The sequence below is a fragment of the Pezoporus flaviventris genome, unplaced genomic scaffold (assembly GCF_033815535.1).
Source record: "Pezoporus flaviventris isolate CSIRO_AGI_PZ_B2104156 unplaced genomic scaffold, CSIRO_AGI_Pfla_v1 ptg000007l, whole genome shotgun sequence".
Lineage (NCBI taxonomy): Eukaryota > Metazoa > Chordata > Aves > Psittaciformes > Psittacidae > Pezoporus > Pezoporus flaviventris.
Genome location: NW_026892555.1, coordinates 43426398 through 43446690, shown reverse-complemented (window position 1 = coordinate 43446690; position 20293 = coordinate 43426398). Strand labels below are relative to the sequence as shown.

Genomic DNA, 20293 nt, shown 5'->3' with positions numbered 1-20293 from the left:
AGATTTTCACTGAAATTTGAAGGGTCCTCAAAGCCTGAGTCCACCCATTGGTGTAACGCCCAATTTTGGAAATTCACATTTAAGAAAGAGAAGTAGAGATACGTTAACAAGAAAACAAGGCATTGGGTTGGTTTTTTTCAGAGCTATGGAACAGTAAAAACAACAGGCTGAACTGAATTTTTCAACTTTATTCTGTTTAGGAAAAAAAGAAATTGAATGAAAATATTTTATTTTGGATATATGTAAGAAAAGTGAAGGAAATTTGAAAATAAGTAAAAGATAAAAAATAGGCAGAGGAGAAGGATGGAACCCTTTTTCCTAATAGGCACTCTCCCTGGATGTGAAGATACAGGTCCACTTTCCATCTCAGCATAAGAACCAAGCAGAGCAGTATGTGTTAAATATTCCACTCAGAAATATTCTGGAATGTTTTGCTCTCAGTTTACTTTGTTAAAGTCACATACTCAGAATAAATAATTACATTTCACTGGAACTGGGGCTAGAACCAAGGTTTATTACTTTAATGTCTTAGCTATTCTACCCTGCAGGGTAAATTTCTCATTATAAGTTTTATGAAGCTACCTAAGACACTTTCCCATTTTTTTTTTTGCCAGGCAAAACTATTTAGCAAATCTATCCTGAATTCACAAATAGTTTCGTAAGCACCAAAGCTACATAAACCCAGTTAATTTAATGCTTGCTGAGTCAAATGGCTGGTGCTATTTGCAACTGTCTCCACAGTGTTCCCAGAACTCACTGTCAAAAAGAAGGCAGAGATGAAGGAAGAAGAACCCAACACCTGTCCTTTGTAGCAGCTTTGCTACTTTAACATTATAATTGCAATTAAGGTGAACAGTTGGGAGGCATTCTGCCCAAGATTTTTTAACTCTGTAATGAAAAGTAAAGAAATACCTTGCCATTCAATGATCAGAGAATCAGAATAGGGTTGAAAAGGACCTTAAGATCATCTAGTTAAAAAACCCTTCTGTGATAGTAATACCACAATTAGAAGGAAAAAAAAAAATCCTATTAATATGCTTTTTTGCATTCTGTCTACAGTTTTAATATGGTCTTTGTTTCAACAACTGTCTGGCTCCCTGGAGGGTATTATGGGATTTTCATTTAAACCACTTGAAAACTCTGCCTCACCCTGGCTGGACCAAGGAATTGACCCACAGTTCTGTGCAATGAAAGTAACTGATGTTTGCACAAATGTTTTCTAGTTCTCCTTGGGGAAAGCACATCGACTTTGCAGCTTGGTTTGTTTGTTAGGTTTGTTTTTATTTTCACTGAAAAGTCAGAGAATAAGAGAATAGAAAACCTGCAGAATCTGAATGAGTACTACTTCTAAACTAAGCCATAATTAACATTATGGTGCTTTGACATCCCATGTGATTTGTAAATCTTAAGGCAAACATACAGGAAAAATGAAAATACTAACAAAAAATATAACAACAAAAAGAAATAGCAATATCCATTCTTACATCCTAAACTATCAATGTTCCATGGACAGCAGTGCGAGCCCCTTATTCAGTTAGAGCACAACCTGAAAGAACTCAATGAGCTATGTATAAAATGAAAAAGTTCTTTTAAAAAAATGTTCTTTTCCATAAAAAAAACCAAAAAGGTCACCTACCATGAGAGAAACCGTATTTTGGAGCAACTAAGATATTACTAAGATTTGACTTTGTGATAATCATGAAGAGAAATAAAGCTTAATAGTCTTTGTGACAAGAATGTTAGGCATTCAACTGTATCTGTGCAGCAACTAAATAATCAAAGCCTGGAATGAGATACCAGTTTGATTAAAAAAAAAAAAAAATAGAAAACATGCAATTCTATTCTAAATCCTAATATGTTCTATAAGAGGTGAATAATCATATAAAAAAAATAAAATAAATGTTGATATGAGCTTTAAAAAGTCACTAATAAGTTAATTGACAGCATTTTGCTTTATATCACAATAACTTTTCTGTTTCAGGCAAATAGGTATTTTCAGAAACTTACACTATTTCACCTTACATTTACAAATGCATACACATTTTGAAAGAGAGTATGCACACAGATAAATACACTGAGTCATGGACACATGCACTGTTTCTGTTATTTATGTGAATTATATATATATATACTGTATGTTCTGTGCCTTTTAATTCTAGTATGCTGATTACACACTACACCCTCGAAATCAACCATTAAAAAGCAAATATATAGCTTTATCCAGCTGGACATTATAAATATACTAGACACCGTCATACGGCTTATGTAAATATAGACAAAGGCATGCTTGTGTATTCATTTAAAGAAGGAATTGCAGCTTTTGTATTTTAATCATTCTTGCTAGCAAGAAGCATATAAGGGATTGCACCACCCTTCTACATGGCATCCTATGTAAATGAGTCCAGTGCATTTATAAATACAGATGTGGCAGACCCCCAAACAACACAGTACCTGCTGTCTATCCAACCGCATCCTTTTTGCAGCATTTCTGCTTTCACTCTCACAGGCGGAAGCCAGGATACTCTCTGCAACTGCTGAAGTAAGGTGTGAGGGAATAGGTCGTGACTATGAGAGAAAAGAGAAACACAGAAATTATTTCTAGCATAATCCACAATATCCTTTTTCAAAGCACACAATGCCACCACCTAAGCAGGAAAGTCCAGTCATAGAAATGCAGTTTATACTAACAAAACAAGGAAATGGAACTTGTAAAGATGAAAAATGAAACTAGTTAGATGTTAAAGCTGCAGCTGATCCATAGATCCACAAGAAGCCCTTTCCCCCCACAGCTCTATTGTCCAGTGTGTTTAGTCTGGCTCATTAAGCTGTACTTTGAACAGACAGTGGCATATTCTCTGTGTTCCAGCAGCACCCTGGCCGTCTGATTCTTGTTAAGAAATCTGAAAGGCTTTTTATTCTGTACAGCATGTGACAGCGATGAGTAGTGTTTTTTTATAGTCATAAAAAAAAAAAAACAAAACCAAAAAACACAAACCCCAAAACAAAAAACCTCAAGTGATAGGGTTGAAACATCACTCAAAACATAGCAGATTGTCAGAACATTTCAGAGCAGTCTCAATCTGTACTATATGAATATTTGCATTCCTTGCTGCAATATGACTGATGTGATTAAAATGACTTTACAAAAAGCCCTGTTTTTCTTTTGATAATGCCAGCCGTCCAACACTGTAGATATTTTGTGGTTCGGATAGATGTGGTTAAATTTTGGCTTCAAAACCTCTCATTACTAATTTCACAGTATTTACATATTTTAGGCTAAAGGTGCAATGAATCCCAAAACAAGGGAATGCTAAAATCTTTTCAGACCCATTGTTCATTATGAACTCCAATATGATCTTTGCTATCATTTCATTAAGAATTAGATATACTGTACACATATAAAACTTTACACCTTTTTTTCTTAATTACATGCAAAACAATCTTTCTGAAAGAGGAAGCTCACAATGAAACTGGTCTTCATTAACATACAAAGATATATCTGAACTACCAAGAAAGTGGAGATAACAACACAGATACTGATATACGTAGAGCCCACTCTAGAGACTGCAATTTCTTGAACCAGTTCTGAACCTTCATAAATTTCCAAAGCTTCATTGAACTCAAAAGTACTATATAATTTTATACTGAGGAACTGCCTATGTGTGGCAGGGAAGGGAGGTTGGGGGGGAAGGGGGCTGTTTGCAGTTGTTTTTTTTTGTTTGGTTGTGGTTTGGGGGTTTGTTTTGTTTTGTTTTAATAGTTTTACCTTCTTTTTCCCAAAAGCATAAGTATGAACCTACTATGAAGTGTCACCAAGGTTTGGCAGCAGTTTTCCCAGTCAGTTCTTAGACAGCCTTAGAACAGATTCTTTATATCAGCTTAACCAACCTTACTGAGGAGCCAACCATTACTGGTATTACATTTTTACCTTTAAAAATTAAAGTCCATTTACTGACTTTGGATGTGCTCTTCAGAACGCCAGTTTTTAATCTGACACTGTACTTTCTCTAATGTATGGGACCACAGCCTACCTAGGATGAGAAGCCAAATCAGCTTTTAGAAATAGACAGAGATTTATGGGTCTCCCTCACTGGTGCAATAGACTTATTTCTCCCCACTCATACAAGAACAAGCTCTCTGGCATAAGCGTGTAAGAAAGACAGAGGCTGCAATACTACAATAAAATATACTTGGATTGATTTGACAGAACAATCTATTGAACTTGTTTCCAGTTTTGAAAATAAATCAGTCTAAGAGACGAGGGACACTGATGTGTCATTACAAAAGTAATGACATTACAGTACAACAGATACCTTCCTCAGAGCTCCAGAGGAGGGAGTAGGTGTGCAAAAGGTTTTCACTGACAAAACGTTGTCTTTATTATTCTGCCTTCCTAAAATAGTAATGTTACTCTGAATTCGTTATTGAATCACTTAGCCACACTAGATCCCACCCCGTATTTGGTTGTCCAGTATTACTGTACATGCTGCTGTTTTATGTATGTCCAAGGTACACTGATGATGTTGGCTGCATGGAAGTCTCAGCATGGTCCTGTGGCAGTGGCCACACAGTGACATTCTTGAAAAGAACACCAGGTTAATTCTTCCACATCAGGTCTTTAATTAGACCTACGACTATACCTATACATCAGTGACTTTTTAGAAGGTGACATATGAGCCAAAAATTTGATGTTCTGATCAGAAAGTAAAATGAACCCAAGCTCCCCCAGCTTATTTGTTCATGGGAGAGAATGGGTTTATTGAAGTATTTTATAAAACATAAAAACAAAGAAGTACCATAAAAATCAAGCAGTCATGTGCTTGTCTCTGAAAAGAAATGCAGTGGCTGTGTTCATTGTTGAAACAGAGGAAATCTCCAGGTAATGGAGTATCTTCCTCTTGAAATGTTTTAACCCGTAATTTCTCTTATTTGTCAATGCAGCTGGCTGTTATGTTCATGTCAAGAACTAGAATGAACCTTAGGGAGAATGTAATGAATGCAGGGTTGAGTCACAGTAAAATACTGTAACAAAGCACATAAGAAAAATCATCAAATTAAAGTTCAGGCTCTGTCAGCTTCGCTCAGGCAGAGCACCAGTCTGACACTAACCTAAATGATGAACATAGTCCTCTGTCACTAAAAGTAGAGCTGTTAAAAAGCGGATTTTCTGTTCCATGATATACCATATCTGTGAAATGTCAAAAAGATCAATTTTTGAAAAGCCTCATCTAAGAGGAAAAATTGTTTTGAAACAACCACTTTTTAAAATGTTTTTAAATAAATTGTATTAGTAGCCCCATCTTCTAAGTGGCCCCTTCTGGCATAGCTTAACTTCTTCATATTCTGTATTTCTGATTATTCATGGTATCTGTCATGACTACCAGCTATAAACCTCCTTCTGTAGGAAGCTCAAGCATCCTAGTGCTTCTGGGGTTCTGAATATTTTTCAACTCCCTATCCAAGGGTGAGACACAAAGGCCTGGGGAAACATGGCTAAAGCAACCTCATTCAATTCTGCAGAAAAGAGCCTGCAGATCTCAGCCAAAGCAGCATTTTCTAGGTTCCCAGGCTCCCCTCTGCGGAGCTGGGAGCTGAGTGCCAGTTCCTGCATGTTTAGGACTATGGCAGGAAATGTGGGAGCCAAGAAGTCGTTATTGCCAATGGCTCCCAGGCTCCTACACAATCCCTGGATCCACAACCTGTCCACTGGACTAGCAGGAAATCAGTTTTCATTTTACTGGAGTATGTCGAAACAGAAAGCCCTTGACAAACTAACATTCCTTACAGGGAAAAAAGAAAAGGTCATCAAAAAATTCCCCACCATCTTTAACTGGCAGAATGTATCTCGTGTTGTTTGATACATAACATTCACAGCCCCAATCTGGTATTTCTTTCAGTTCACCATGATGTAAGGCAGGAAATAACTATACTGAGATTACCCATGTGTAAAACAACAGATAAGAAGCAAGCCTCTAAACTTTAGACAACCAAAACAAGTGACTCACATGGCAAAATCAGAAGGCAGGAAAAACATTTTTTGTGATTTTGACAGATAGAAAAGAGTAATTTGAAAGTTTTATAGTAACTTTCAGGTGAAGAGATGAATAAAACTTCTCAGGAATTTGCTGAACAGCTGAATACAGACTTTCTGAGAAGATTATATGCCTTGTCCACCACACAGCAGCAGGATACAGAATTCTTTTGTATGTACTCAGAAACATGATATTGCTTGTGACTGCACTTAAACAGCAATCATGTTTTGAACACATGTTGGTTTTGGTTCTGTACATCTCTTCAGCTGGTATGCAACTAACATTCAGCCTCCAACACGATGCAGTTGAAGAGCATTTCTACAAAAAATGTAAGGGAAACCTGCTAGATTTCATCATGCACGTGTGGATGCCTCTGTTTTTAACATCTTTTGAAGTGACTGACATTCAGGAAGTGGTTGAAATTCCGTTGATAGCCCAAGGAAGATGACCAACCACCTCCAGTCCTCTCGTATTTGAAACTGCATTTCAAGGTGATTCTTTAGACCACCAGAAAGCCTGTAGATGATGATGATGACAAAGCAACAAGCACATTTAACCACCATATTGCACAGGATGTTTTGCATGGTTTTAAGATAAATCATTTTTGTGAAAATTGGTATGAAGACTTCATACACTCATCTCCTTATCTCTCTCTGAAGAGTGTCCAAATTATTTACAGACACTTTTGCAGATTTCTCAATGAAAAACCAAATCAGCGAATACTTCTCTGTAATCAAATAACTGTTGATCTGCTTTAAAGAACTTTAAAGCTAACGAAGATCCTTCCACAGCTTTGGTGGTCTTTGGATCCAGCTCTTAACAGTCAAAGCATCTTACAACAAGCCTTTCTGGAGTTATGGAGTAGTCTTGCAAGGTGGCTGCAAGTTTGCTGATTTTTTAGTAGTTGAAATCAGAAATAAATCCTTGACCCAGATTCTCTAAAGTTATCTTTATTAGTACGATCTCTGATTCCTCAACATACTTTCAATATGCTGTAAAATACCCACTTGCAGTACAGCAGCTGTATACAGTATCACCTGGTCCTCTGCTTAAAGTGAGGCACCTTTGCAGCATCTTCATGGGAAACACAAAATACCCTTTTTGGCATACTTGACACAATTCCTGTATGTCTATACGGTATTTCTAAAAACTTGCTATGTTCTAATTCCAAATGTACATTTCTGGTATAAATATGCCAATTATTAATAGAATAGGTGGATTATATTTCAGTCTAAACCACTAGGAGCAGTATATTCCCCCAAAAATAAGTTTGCAATCTGCTGTATGTGCTGTTCTCCTGTAGTTAGAGATCTATTGTCTCTAAAGTTACTACCTTGGCATTTTCTGTGAGATCCAGTATTTACTTATGAATAAAGGCCAGAGCTGTCATACAGGATTGTATGATCTAGGTACTGCTACGCCAGTTACACGAGTTACACAAGTTACACCAGTCTGATTTGGTTCTGAAAATATATAGCTATCTATTACATCAGATAATGGGCACACATGAACACCTGTTAAAATGGTAAATTTTGTAACCTGCCATTTGTGCATAAACACCACCTTCTAGTTTAGGCCAGTTAACACTGAAAATGAGATCTTTCAGCATAATGTGGTAACACATAAACATACATGTTACTTCACTTGGTTCATAGAGACTCTAATATAAATCAGAATCATTTAGGTTGGAAAAGACCTTTACGATCATCGAGGCTAACCATTAACCCTGCACTGTCAAGTCCACCACTATACCATGTCACTAATTGCCACATCTACATGTTTTTTAAATACCTCCAGTCTGGGCACTCAACCACTTCCATGGCCAGCCTGTTCCAATGCCTGACAACCATTTTGGTGAAGAAATTTTTCCGGATATCAAATCTAAACCACAACTGATGCAACTTGAGGGCATTTTCTTTTGTCCTAATGCTTGTTACTTGGGAGAAGATATATGAACTCTAATATAAATGTGGGAATGAGAGCATATTATTACTATTACTCGAGCTTGAAAACAAATAGTTTCAAGTTTTCCAAAGTGATTGGGCATCTGAAGAGAATGCCTAAGATGCCTCACTGTCAGTAACTGAGTTTTTCCAGAGGTATCACTAAGCATTTCTTTGCACACTGGGCTCCTAGCAAAGTGATACTCCCTAGTGGTCTCCTGCATGTAAACTTTTTTCTCAGGTGTCATAAGACTAGTTAATTTCTAAAATGAAATATTGCAAATATGCCACATCCATCACTTTCATAATAACTTATTAAGATCTAACACAGTGAATTAAAACCCCAAACATACTCATAACAGCATGCAATACCTAAATAGTATTTTTTTTTTCATAGAAATCATCCAAAATACATTACAAGACATGGTACATATTATCTTCAAATGAGATTGTTTTACTCAGGATACTGCAGAGAAATGTATGACAGAACTGTCCTACGCTGCACAGTTACAAATGCTTTAGAAGCCTTTCCACAGAGTATTTTTAAATGTACAGACTGAAGTACAGTACTGCACTCTATTGGATGTACTTTTATAATTGCTAGTGCAGCATCATGAAATCTGAGCAACCACATTGGCACTATAATGCTTGTAGCAATGTATTTCATTCTGGGTTTTGATGTATTTTGCTCAGTCTTGCAGTCTTATGGTAAAAACTGAATTGTTAACACCTACTAAGGAATTCAAAGAAATAACTAGAAATTTTTTTCTTCAATGACAGAAGAGGCTTTTTAAAATGTTCAGTGATGTTCACATCACTTTCTAAAGTCTTCAGGTTTAAAGTACGTCTAATTGAAATATCGCGTGTTGCACCTTGATTATGACAACACCTAAATATATCCACGTATGTCTTAAGATATCCATAATTCCTGTCTAAAAGTTAAGCAAGTGACACATTCCAATGAATCACCTTTCTGCTGCTGCTGCTGTACCCACATATGAGGCACTGATTGCTGAGGGAACCCAGGTCACCTAATCTCTCTAGAAAACTTGGGTAATATTACTTCTATCCCAAATTTATCTAGTATTTCAGAGGGACAGAGAACCCCACTTCATGCTGATCTAACTCTTTCTGAATTAGGTGGGGAACGGATTGGACACTCCAATAACAAACAGTTTACTAGAAAAACTCCAGGGGACTAGGAAAAACTGAGTCTGATTTAAAGTACTTCCTGTTTTCCCCAGATACATTGAACTGGCTCTGCATCCTTAAGCTACTGGAACACATTAGCTAATCAAGCAACATGCAACAGAGGTTTCAGTCTAAGTCAGAACCTCAGTATAAGAAAAAACTTACATATTTACTACTTTTTTTTCTGATTTCAAGCATACAAGTAATCAGGGTGAAAATACATTCACCTCAGATTTTATTTTTTTTTCCCCTCATAAAGAAGGTGGGGTTTTTCTCTATATCACAACTTATTGCCATTTTGGAGGAGATTGTTTTTCTTCTAAATTCAATTTAAAAATGCATTCCTATCTTTTCCTCTGTCACAGAATGTAGAAGACTAATTGGTCTCAGGTTGGTAGGTATTCTTTAGTTTTCACTCTTTTCCCAAATATCATGCCTTTTCCAAAGCTAGCTTCACCACTTTCTACAAGGTTACTGGAAAAAAATCTACCTTCCTCCAAAATTGCCCATATTTGTGATAGTTTCTGAAAAGCAAAAGGTACATGAGACAGATTTAAAAAGCAGTTCTTAAAAATCACATGACTATTCAGGGAGAAGGTAGAAGGATATTTTAGAGCCTTAGGGAAACTTGTTTCTAGTATTTATTTATTTTTAAGGATATCTGAGACATAATGGGAAAAGTCAAAGTTTGACAGAGAGTAGCTTTACCCTTTTCAACCAGGTTGCCCATTAGACTTACATAAGCTAACCAATGTCAAACAACAGTGAAATACTTAAAGGTAAGTGACTGATCAACAGAATTGGGGGTATAGTACAAAGCAGCAACTCTATTATTATTTGTAGATCTTCACGTAACTGTTCTTATGATAATTTTCTTAATGCTTCCCAGCTTATAAATCAAGATTAGGTATGCATCCCTGGATTCACAAACCTTCATCTTCCTGAAAATGCTCATGACCTTTACAGGCATAAAAGACCTGGAGGATTGAAAAGCCATGTGACTGCAAGGGCAACTGGACTATTAAGCATTAAATTCAGTAAATAATGAAAGCCTCCTCTCTCTAAGAAGTTAAAAACAGAGGCTAGATACTATCTCAAGAAGATTTCAGAAAACATATGACCGTCTGAAAACCAGTCCCCACTGAAAGTTACTCAATCACAAGATGCACAGAAGCACTTCAAGCCACTATATACACATTTAAAACATCTTGATCAACATGTCCATAGTTGCAAATTGTTAAAACACCTTTTACAGTCAGTTGGCACAACCAAGTAATAAAAGCAGTGAAAGATATAGTTATTTGTTACTGAGGCTGACAAGAGGACAGAAGGAGCTGGGATGAACACCAGGATTTAACTGAGGAATATAGTGTGATTCTTCTTCTCTGACACATCTAAGCTGGTCTTGGGACAATGAAAAGCATTTATGACTAGTCTTTTCTCTCCAACGAATAAGAACACTTGGATACTATTGCTTTGTATTACAATAGTGCCTAGGAAGAAGGATTTCCTTTTGCTTTAGAAAAGGAAGAATCTCTTTGTGAATGAGAGTTTAAGACCTTGCTCTTGAATTGGGATGCCCATACAAAAAGGTACTATAAGATGCAGTTTCACACTGAATGCTGTGAGACTGATGACAGGAGATCAGGAAGATGGAAGTAGATAGTAGAAAGAAAATCTAATTAAGTCAATTCAACCACACTTGATTATTTCTAGCAATTAGATTTTTTTTCTGGACTGTAACTAAATATATACATACCACATATCCTCAGCAGCTGTCAACTATCTTTTCCTTAATTGACAGTTTTCTATAAATGCAGAGGCTGGAACAAATCTAAAGGATGGTTTATAAAAACTTTGGTGAAACAGGTCAGTTGACCATTTTAGGGAGAAAATTCCTCCTGTATCGCATACATAGGTCACAAAACTCTAACTGTATTAATATCAGTCCTTGAGAAAGAAGAAGTAATAATTTTTTTTTTCTTGTTTATGGACTAATGAAGAGAAAAATATTTTCTTTAAGAACACCATAAGAAATTCACAAAGTGCTACAGCATAGCACAGGGGAAGCACAACCTAGAGATCCCTCACAATGAAAGACTCTGAGCAAGATCATAGAACATAGTAAGAGATCATTCTCAACAGTCCACAAGCAAGAGACACTGGGAGGAGAAAAACAATTTTACAATTCATGAGGAAAACTTTGACAGTGCCTTGTTGAGGGATATGCTTGTGTCAGAAGAAAAATGGAACAATTAAAAGCTGTATAGTCAAATAGGGAAAGCATTTCCAATGTAGAAAGGAAAGTCTTTAAAGGAATATTCGTAACAGGAAGCTATGCCAGCTGCCTTGGAATCCATGCACAACTATCTGTCATAACTAGAAGCAGAGTAACTACAAGTAATCTCTTAAAAATATTAATACTAAGAAATACATTAATTAACAATATGAATGCTCATGAGACTGAGCCTTTCCCATTGCCTCAGAGCTAGAATTGGCCTGTTATATAGCAAGAACTGTCATTTGGATTACAGATGGCAACTGACAGAAGCAGGCTTCAGGCATGTTTTTTTTCATCTTTACCATGCTGTCTTACACTAATTTAACTTAGTGTTTACATTTTCTCTTCACTTTACAATGATGCTGTAGATAGTCACACTGTCCCACACACAGTCTGAACTGTCATATGCTATGAGATTATTCTCTTTTTCTCTTGCAACTAGGTGCTCAAAATGTAGCATTCTGAACCTGAACGAAATGAAAAACTTGTGTTTAGTATGTCTACAGTAAAAGACATCTCCTGTGGAGATTATTATTTGACATCCTATTTAATATAACAACGGTAGCACTATTGCTGCTGAGATCACCATCCTATTTTGCTATATTTGAGGGTAGCATCTTACTCAAATCAACACCAGCATGTCCCTTCATGATTGTTTTGAACAAATGTTATTATCCAGACAAAGTGATTCTTTTCCACTGTCAAAATGGTAAAGACATTAAAATAATCATACAGTTAAGTGCCTCTGTCCATGGTAGCATTTTTTTAAAGTGCTTAGAATCAGGAGATGCTGATACAGTAATTTAGACATTAGAAAATAATTAAAAACAACAAATGGATACATAATAAATTTCAGAATTATTCAAGACATAAAGATAAAACACCACTTATTATCCTACAAAGTTAATAAGAGCTGCCGCAAAGGGTTTGGACAGTCTTTGGCTCAAATGAGGAAGCCAGACAGATTTGCCTTCAGGCCCAAGAGGACTGAAATCTCTGGCATGAGCTCCCGTGCCTTGTCACTTTCATTCATGGGCAGCGAAGTCAGTATTTTAGAGGGTAATTTGTTTGTTTAAAAGGAAATAAAGCCCATCATAAACTGTCATAGAACATTATAAAAATAGGGAATATTTCTGAACTATAAAGACTGCCTATTTCGATCTCTTCTCCTTTTCCCCTTCCAGGAATAAATTTGTTCCTGCAACCTGTATTCATATGAAAGTAACATTTGCAAATGTGCACTGAAGTCAAGCCAACCTAGCTCTTATGGGTCATACTGTAAGCCCCTTATTCAGATTGCAAAACAGTTGTGCAAGTCTTTCAGATGACAAAAAATGAGCTAGTTTACATAACTGCTCATCAGTGTGAATAATGACAGTAATGAGGCCATAAACTGGAACAGTGAGGGAACTTGCACGCATCAGCTATTTTTTATTTTTTTTATTTTCAGTTGGAAGTACAGCAAAATAAAAATATTTGGCATCATGAAAGCTGAACTTGATACTGCTGGATTATTTTCAGCTAGAGCGAGTAGATGCAATTTGATGCTACTTAGTGTATCATAGAAAATATTTACTTTCTGTGTTTTCTTCCTTCATTTTGCAAGGCTATACAATCTGGCATGTACACCACCAGTCAATCTTTGGCACTTCTATCCATACAGATGTCCTTTGTTCTACCTGTCTTTCTTCATCTGTGTTTCCTTTGTTTAAAGACAGTGTTATCTGAACGTTTCAAATAATAAAACCATGCAGTTGACTAGAAATACAAGCACATACAAAAATGTAATTTGTCTTTTCTTTTGTGTTATTCAGTCTTATCCTACAAATAAACCTGAACCTTTGTTCTTAAAACTGCCAGCTAACATCTTAAACAACATATGGAAATCACAAATATTCTGCAAAGACTGCAGGAAAGAGAAAGCGAAGAAGAGAGAAACAGTAAAATTCAATCATCTCCAGTAATTTTCTAATGCAATCAATGGGTTTGCAGATGATTCATTAAAAAAAAATAATGATATGTTTAATCACTAAATGATATCTATTTGTAATGATGAGGTGGTTTTATTGTAATCTAAAGGCCAGAGTTACAGCTCAGACACATCAAACACAAGGTGTATAGCTACCTAATTTCTTCTGACTTTCCTGGGTTTGGGAAATACCAAAGGGGCTTAGAGATAATGAAGCTACCAATTAATTAGAAGACTTATTATTTACTCATTCTTGTGCTACTAATATTAAAACATTAATGTCTGAAAACAGTGACAGTTGAATACTATGATAATTATCATGGGGTTTGGTTCAATTAAAATTATCAAACCATTGAGATGCTCATACTGAAAGTTTGATGTCTGTTTTAAAACCATTTAATGTGTTTTGAACACCTATATATCAACTAAAAGATTTCAAAGGAGCAATTTTCACTGAGAAGTAATAGGCTAACATGTACAAGAAAAAAAACTAAAGCCAAAACCATTGACAGTGTGATGTTACTACACTGGCATTTTCTTGATTATAGCATCTCTCTAGCACGATCTAATTTTTACAGAGTTCACAGAAATCAAGTTAGCAGAGGCATTTTAAAGAAAAATCCATCTTACTGCAAGACTTTTCCAGGCAAAAATCTCTAACTGTAACCTAAAGTAGGAAATAAGTCACTATATATGCCATCATTTGATTTCCTTCCTTACACCTGGCTTTCTTCTTCTTTTCCTATACATCCATGCTAGCTCATCTTGTGAACTCTAGTGTCTCAAAGCATTTTAAACCAGTGAACAAAGGGAATAAATTCAGGAAGAATGAAGGAAGGAAAAAGAAACCTCTGACCTGGTATTACCAAAAAAATAAACCAACAAAAAAAAGACACTAAGATGAAAACAAAATAGTGCCATGGATTTACATATGGGGTTTTGATGGAAACTAGGGCTGGGTTTTAAATCAAAACTCACCATCTCAAAACCACTTCTTTTCATCCGCCTGCAGGACTTGAGGTAAGTACGTATGCGTTTTCTGGCACGCTCTTGATACTCAGGGAATTGTCGCCTGCATGAGTCAATGATAGCCTGGATCTTTTCTTTGGGCTGCTTAGAGATTGGGACCATTCGGTCCAAGTTTTCATCTACAAACAGCCTGACAAACATCTGTTGGCAAGAGGGAGACAGAGGAGATGGGTTTGGAGGGCGGCTCTCTTCTCTTCCTAGCTTCCTGTCTTGATTACTGATAGGAAGACATTTTTTCTATCCACTGAAGAGCTTTGTAATGGGAAGCCAGAAATATTAAGCAAACAGTTCTATAAAGGGTTATTTCAGGGGGGCTGATTAAAAGAAAAAAAAAAAGACAGGAAAAGAATAGTCTATAGGATACAGAATTTGTGAGATAAACCAGAACAGATTGTGAAAATAGGCACTACTTAAATTTCATTATTAACAATAAGCTGTGATTGCTAATCATTTTATTGAACTGACTCTCACTTTTTCTTTGTTTGAACAATTGCTTGTGTTTTCATGCATAATTACATATATCGGGAAGGCAACAGGGAACAGTTGACCATTGGATGGTCTTCTAATATACTAGCTACAGCCCCTTTCCATTCAATGGGTGAACATGCATATACACACATCCACACACACGGGTGCACACACATACATACAGAACAAAGCTTTGTTTTCCTCACTTGGTAAGGATGTCATTCTGCCTTAACAATCTAAATAAAACACAATAAATCTGTCATCTGTTGGCAAGAGTTTAATGTGCATTAAAATAATAATTAAAGTAAATCCTACAAATTCCGTTAATGTGCCTTTAACATTGCCAAACTTACCCACAAAAAACAATATCAAAGGAACAGCAGAACTAAACAAGACAATGAGTGCAACAGGACTTACATTAAAAGCTTTCAGTCGCTCAGCTTCTACCCCATCTGATTCATTAACCTTCTCAGGATCTTCCTGCTCATCATGGTCATCTTCATCCTCATCTCCTCGATTCAGAGACAGATCTTCTGCACCTCTGCCTACACTCTCATTCTTCCCAGAGTCATAGCTCGAATAGCTATGTGCAGGGGACTGAAAAAAGACAAAAAGGGTATGTTCGTAAAAATTCACCATGGAAATAAGGTCTACTCATCAAAAATACTTTATAAATATTTAAAGAATTCCACTATTTCTTTTTTGTCTTTGTTCAATGCAAAGAGCTCATAATCCTTGTAAAAGCAAACAATTCACAATAATATTAATTTCAGGACTTTAAAAAAAAAATGTGACCAGCTGCAAATTCAGTAAATCAATTAACAAATTAATTACCTAAAATAATTACAGTTAACATGAGATCTTTGCCATACAGCCTTGCTTAAGTACTGCATACAGGAATTTCTTACAAATACAAACTTCTTTGTATTAGCCAATATGTAAATAAGGGGCAGCTGATTTGCACAAAACTCAGATTAAAAATTACACATTTTAAGGTAAAGAGGATTTAAGTAGGAAACATTGATATTCATCCAATCAATATGAAATATTATCAAGAGTTGTGTTCCAGTTTCACTTGCAAAACCTCAGAATGAATTACAGATATGTAGGTTTGTCAACACTTTGAATGTTTTTCTGAAAATCATATAATAAACCCATTTTTCTCTTTGCATACCAGCACTCTGAACTCTACCCTAAGCAGAAAATCAGCTTGCTGGATAAAACAGATGACCATCTCATTAAAGGGTATCCATCTGTAGGACCAAAACATTTTCAATTACCAAAAATCAGTATTGTGCATTTTTCCTTGCAATATCAAGACTTCAGTTACCTGTTTCCTCTGCATACACTTCAAATTGAAGGCCACAGAAAGACTTCAGTTATGAAAAGCCTTCTACAACTTAGCACTTTAAGATCAAAGCTTTCCCCTAATCACACAGAAGTATCAGAGAGTATCTTTTCCAGAGCCATCAGATTCACATTTAGGTAATTCAGAGCAGTTTTACTTCTATAATATTTTAATCCTGTAATATTTCAGTATTTTCCTCTCTTGCTTCAAAGCACACTGTAGTCTATTAACTTCAGAGAGTTCTGAATTAGGTGCAACATGAACTTCACATACACACTGAGCCTCCTAAAATTGTCTTTATTTCAGGGTGTTTTCACCAATCACAGAATGTCACTGGATAGTGAGATAGGAGAGAAAGGCCAACAAAACTATTTGTCTTTCAGGTATACTTACTGCTTTATATACTTACTCCAATGTTTTTCTTTCCCTGTTTTAATTTTCATCTTGTGTTGGCCCTCATTACACCATCAGTTGTGAAGACACTCCCATAAATTTCCTTGCCTTGCCTTAAGAGCACTGATACTCCAAGCCTTTGTTTTTTATCTATCCTCCCCAGACTATCTTCTCACAGTATAATTTCCCTGGAGTTCCAATCTCTAACACTCTTAACACCAGATCTTTTTGCCTCTCTCATCCCTCTGAGTCTCTTCGCTCTGTAGACCACTCTCCATTCCCTAGACCCTTATAGCAGACATCAGGAAAATGAGAAAACATCAAAAGAAAACAGAAGATAAAGCTTCTGTATAAAAACACCTTTAACAAATAGGAAGCTCAGCATCATCTCTTCTCCTGCAGCCCATGACAGCACAGTTAGGAGGCAAGAGATTAGCCAGGGTTCTGGATGGCAGACATAAGATGGCATGGGAAGATAAGACATGGGAGACCAGCATAAAACCCTGTTTCTTTTCTTGACACAAATATTTTGTTGTGGGAAAATGATGAATATCTACATTGCTGCCTACTCAAATAACTCTTCCTTGCAGGAGGTGTTGAATCCATTGAATTGTCAGGCTCCAGAAGAACACATTTCCATCCTGATAGGAGATCAGAGTGTCTAGCATATATAAGCAACAGTATATAATCTGGCCAATAGCTAGCAGAAGGCCAACAGCTGCAGCCTGATAGCCTGTGATGAAGGAATAAGAAGAGTTATTCTCCTTGATCCTGAAAAGGTACCCAGAAAATAGTTTTTCTTTTTAATAAAGTTACAATTGTTACAATTATAATTGTGCCCAAGTGCTATGCAGTAAAATATCTGACCTAGACTGCAAGACTTGTTCTTTTGTACTTCTTAATTTCATATTGTTCTACAGCTATCCAGCATGCACAGTGCTTCTACATAATCAAAACGCCATTTCACAAAATAGGCACAATATAAAGCTCTAGAAGCTACTGCCCTGAAGAACCCTAGTGTCTGAAATCCTTGTTCTGCAAACACTTGATTTCGCATGAGTAATTTCATCAGACTAAATGCAATTAGACTACTCATGTGCATAAAGTTAAACAGATGCAAAACTGATTTCAGTATGTACATATGTTTGGGCTGGATGCCAAGATCATAAATTACGCACCAGGATTGAGATCTGCTTTTGTGAAGGGAAGAAATTCAGGCCAAAATGTATTAGCTATATCTCTCAAAAATGCAATAGTAATTTTTTTCAAAGAAAGCATTGCATAGAGAGGCTTGTCCAATGTCTTCTCCAAAATATTTCATGAACAATTATAGCATCTTAAATGAACCATGGAGAACAACATACTCTGAGGAGGTTGCGTGTCAGGAATCCCTGTTTATTCATCATGGATTTGAAGACTCTGAACAGTATCAGGAAAAAAAGTCGTTTTTTTCCTAGCTGTTGTGACAGCAAACTGATGACAAAGGTTACAAAATCTCAGTTAAAAATAAAATTTCTACCTTTTTGTATTTCTATATAGATGAACATAGAGTTAAAGAAGCAACAGACTTTCACTTATGCTGACTCTGCACTTTTGCAAAAGCTGATAAGCGTTTTCTTTTGGTACTCTATTAAGCAGCTGCGGTGCTAAACAAACATGGAGTAGGACAGCAGAAGACAACTTGGTACCTGCTCCCCAATTTTAGGTCTTGCACTAGCATTTCAAAAAGCTGCTCTCACTTTTGCCAGACAGGAACCACCTCATTCAGATTCCTGTGCAGCCCTTAATACATACATTTTTGTGGTCTTGCAGACTGAAGAAGTGATCCTGGTTAAAATGGTTTGAGTTTGGTTTGATTTTCTTAATTTTGATGGTCTGGGTAAGACCAGGATCAGCCCTTGGCTCCAGTTTACCACCTGAAAGCACAAAGCCTTGTGCTGACAAGAGGGTGAACACAGAACGGATAGAGGGAGCATATATGTCTCTCTTGACAGCAATGCAAGATTTAAGCACTCATGGAGTGGAAGCATTAGTAGACATAAAATGTTTTATGGGTGAAACCTTTGTGCTTAACAAATGTGTGTTGGAAAAGAAAGTGACAGCAATGTAAAATGAGAAATTATTCAAGGAGAACAAATGAGGGCAAGGCTAAGGCCAAGAGTATTGCCTCCGCCAAACACATAGATGATTATAAAGTTGTCTTAAGAATACTGAGATGTTGATAGATATATTTTGGCCACTTTGTCCTTGCTTTTTTCTGAAGGTTCCAAGTTCATTATTCTAATCTCTTCCTTGCAATAATATCAGACACGTCTGCTTTATAAAAAAAGAAAGTAAATGTTCTTGCCTAAAAACCTGCTTTCAAGAGCTTGTGACAAGAAATATCAGCATCTTACCAATACATAAAAAGTCAGCAACAAAAGTCACCCGAAGGTAAGGGTCAAATCATACAATAAAAGACCTGGGAGGACATCACAGTCTTACCTAGTTCATCTTGCTGTCACAGAACAAGATCAGAAGGTCATTCCTGACCACTGTCTGTCTGGTTGTTATCTGAAGACTTCCCATGACAGAGTTGCCATGCATGCCCCAAATAATTTGCACCAAAGTTTCACAGATTTCAGAATTATTAAAATATTCTTAACACCCATCTCTGACTTTCACAAACAGTACTAAGCCTATTTCTTTTTCAGCTACCCACCACGTATCACAATAGAGAACAGGTGTACATGGAGAATAAAGCATTCTCTTCGCTTTTTACAATAATCTTTCAGACATTTGAAGACTGTTATCATGTCCCTTACCCTCAGTCTCCTCTTCCCAGTAAATTAATTCATACTATGAAATGTATGATTCATAGTGTGAAGAATTTCATAATTCATCATACTGATTTCATAATCATTCTTACTGGCCTGCTCTAGATGTTCTTTACTTGGTCTGAAACTTTCTCAAAAACCAGCTCCCAAAAGTCCAAAGTGTATTCCATTCGAGGCCTTTCTGTGCAAAACATATTCATTTAGTGCTTGACTACTTTCTACTATGCTTACAGCAGAAAAAGGTTACCAGTTTATTTGCAAGATGAAAGAATACCCCATACATGCAAAAGACAGTAATGCAGAAACCCTACAGTTGCCAACAGAAGTCACACTGCTATTTTGTAAGCAATAAAGCAGAAGCAACCCAGAACATATAAATATAAATCTACCATTGTGTCCTAGGGGCTGGTAGGGTCAGACACTCGTTTATGACCATCAGACATGGTTTGGAGGATGGTGCCATATGAACTCATTGCAGGAGGCTTCTCCCAGCAACTGACAGCAAGAGACTCTTGGCTATCTCAGTGAGTGTACAAAGAAGGTTGTTGATTACTGGACCAAAAATTATTCCGTGACAGAAAGTTAATTACTGTGGCTGGTTATTTATAATCACCAACACTTGGAAAAATCCTGGCTTAGAGATTTTTTTTTAAATGCCAAAAGGGGACAAAAGACCCCTCCTTTTCAGGGAAAAAAGCCTGCGAAGGAAACATAGCATTTTAAAATGAAGCTTCTTTTTTCACCTTTATATTACAGCTTACATTTACATTTAGTTGGATAGTATGTAATTCATTCAGTTGTTACATTAGAGACACATAAATCA

General features: G+C 36.4%; 1 protein-coding gene across 6 annotated transcripts in view; it reads right to left on the bottom strand.

Annotated features, from left to right (window-relative positions):
* NOL4 (nucleolar protein 4) overlaps positions 1-20293 on the bottom strand; it is a 203208-nt gene that overhangs the window by 34037 nt on the left and 148878 nt on the right. For 5 of the 6 annotated variants that reach the window (XM_061448563.1, XM_061448564.1, XM_061448565.1 and 2 more), the window contains 3 exons: positions 15331-15510; positions 14395-14586; positions 2452-2565 (listed from right to left, as the gene is read on the bottom strand). In XM_061448563.1, coding sequence (XP_061304547.1) covers positions 2452-2565; positions 14395-14586; positions 15331-15510 — 486 coding nt within the window. The remainder of the gene's footprint in view (positions 1-2451; positions 2566-14394; positions 14587-15330; positions 15511-20293) is intronic. The other variant, XM_061448566.1, reaches the window with a different exon arrangement.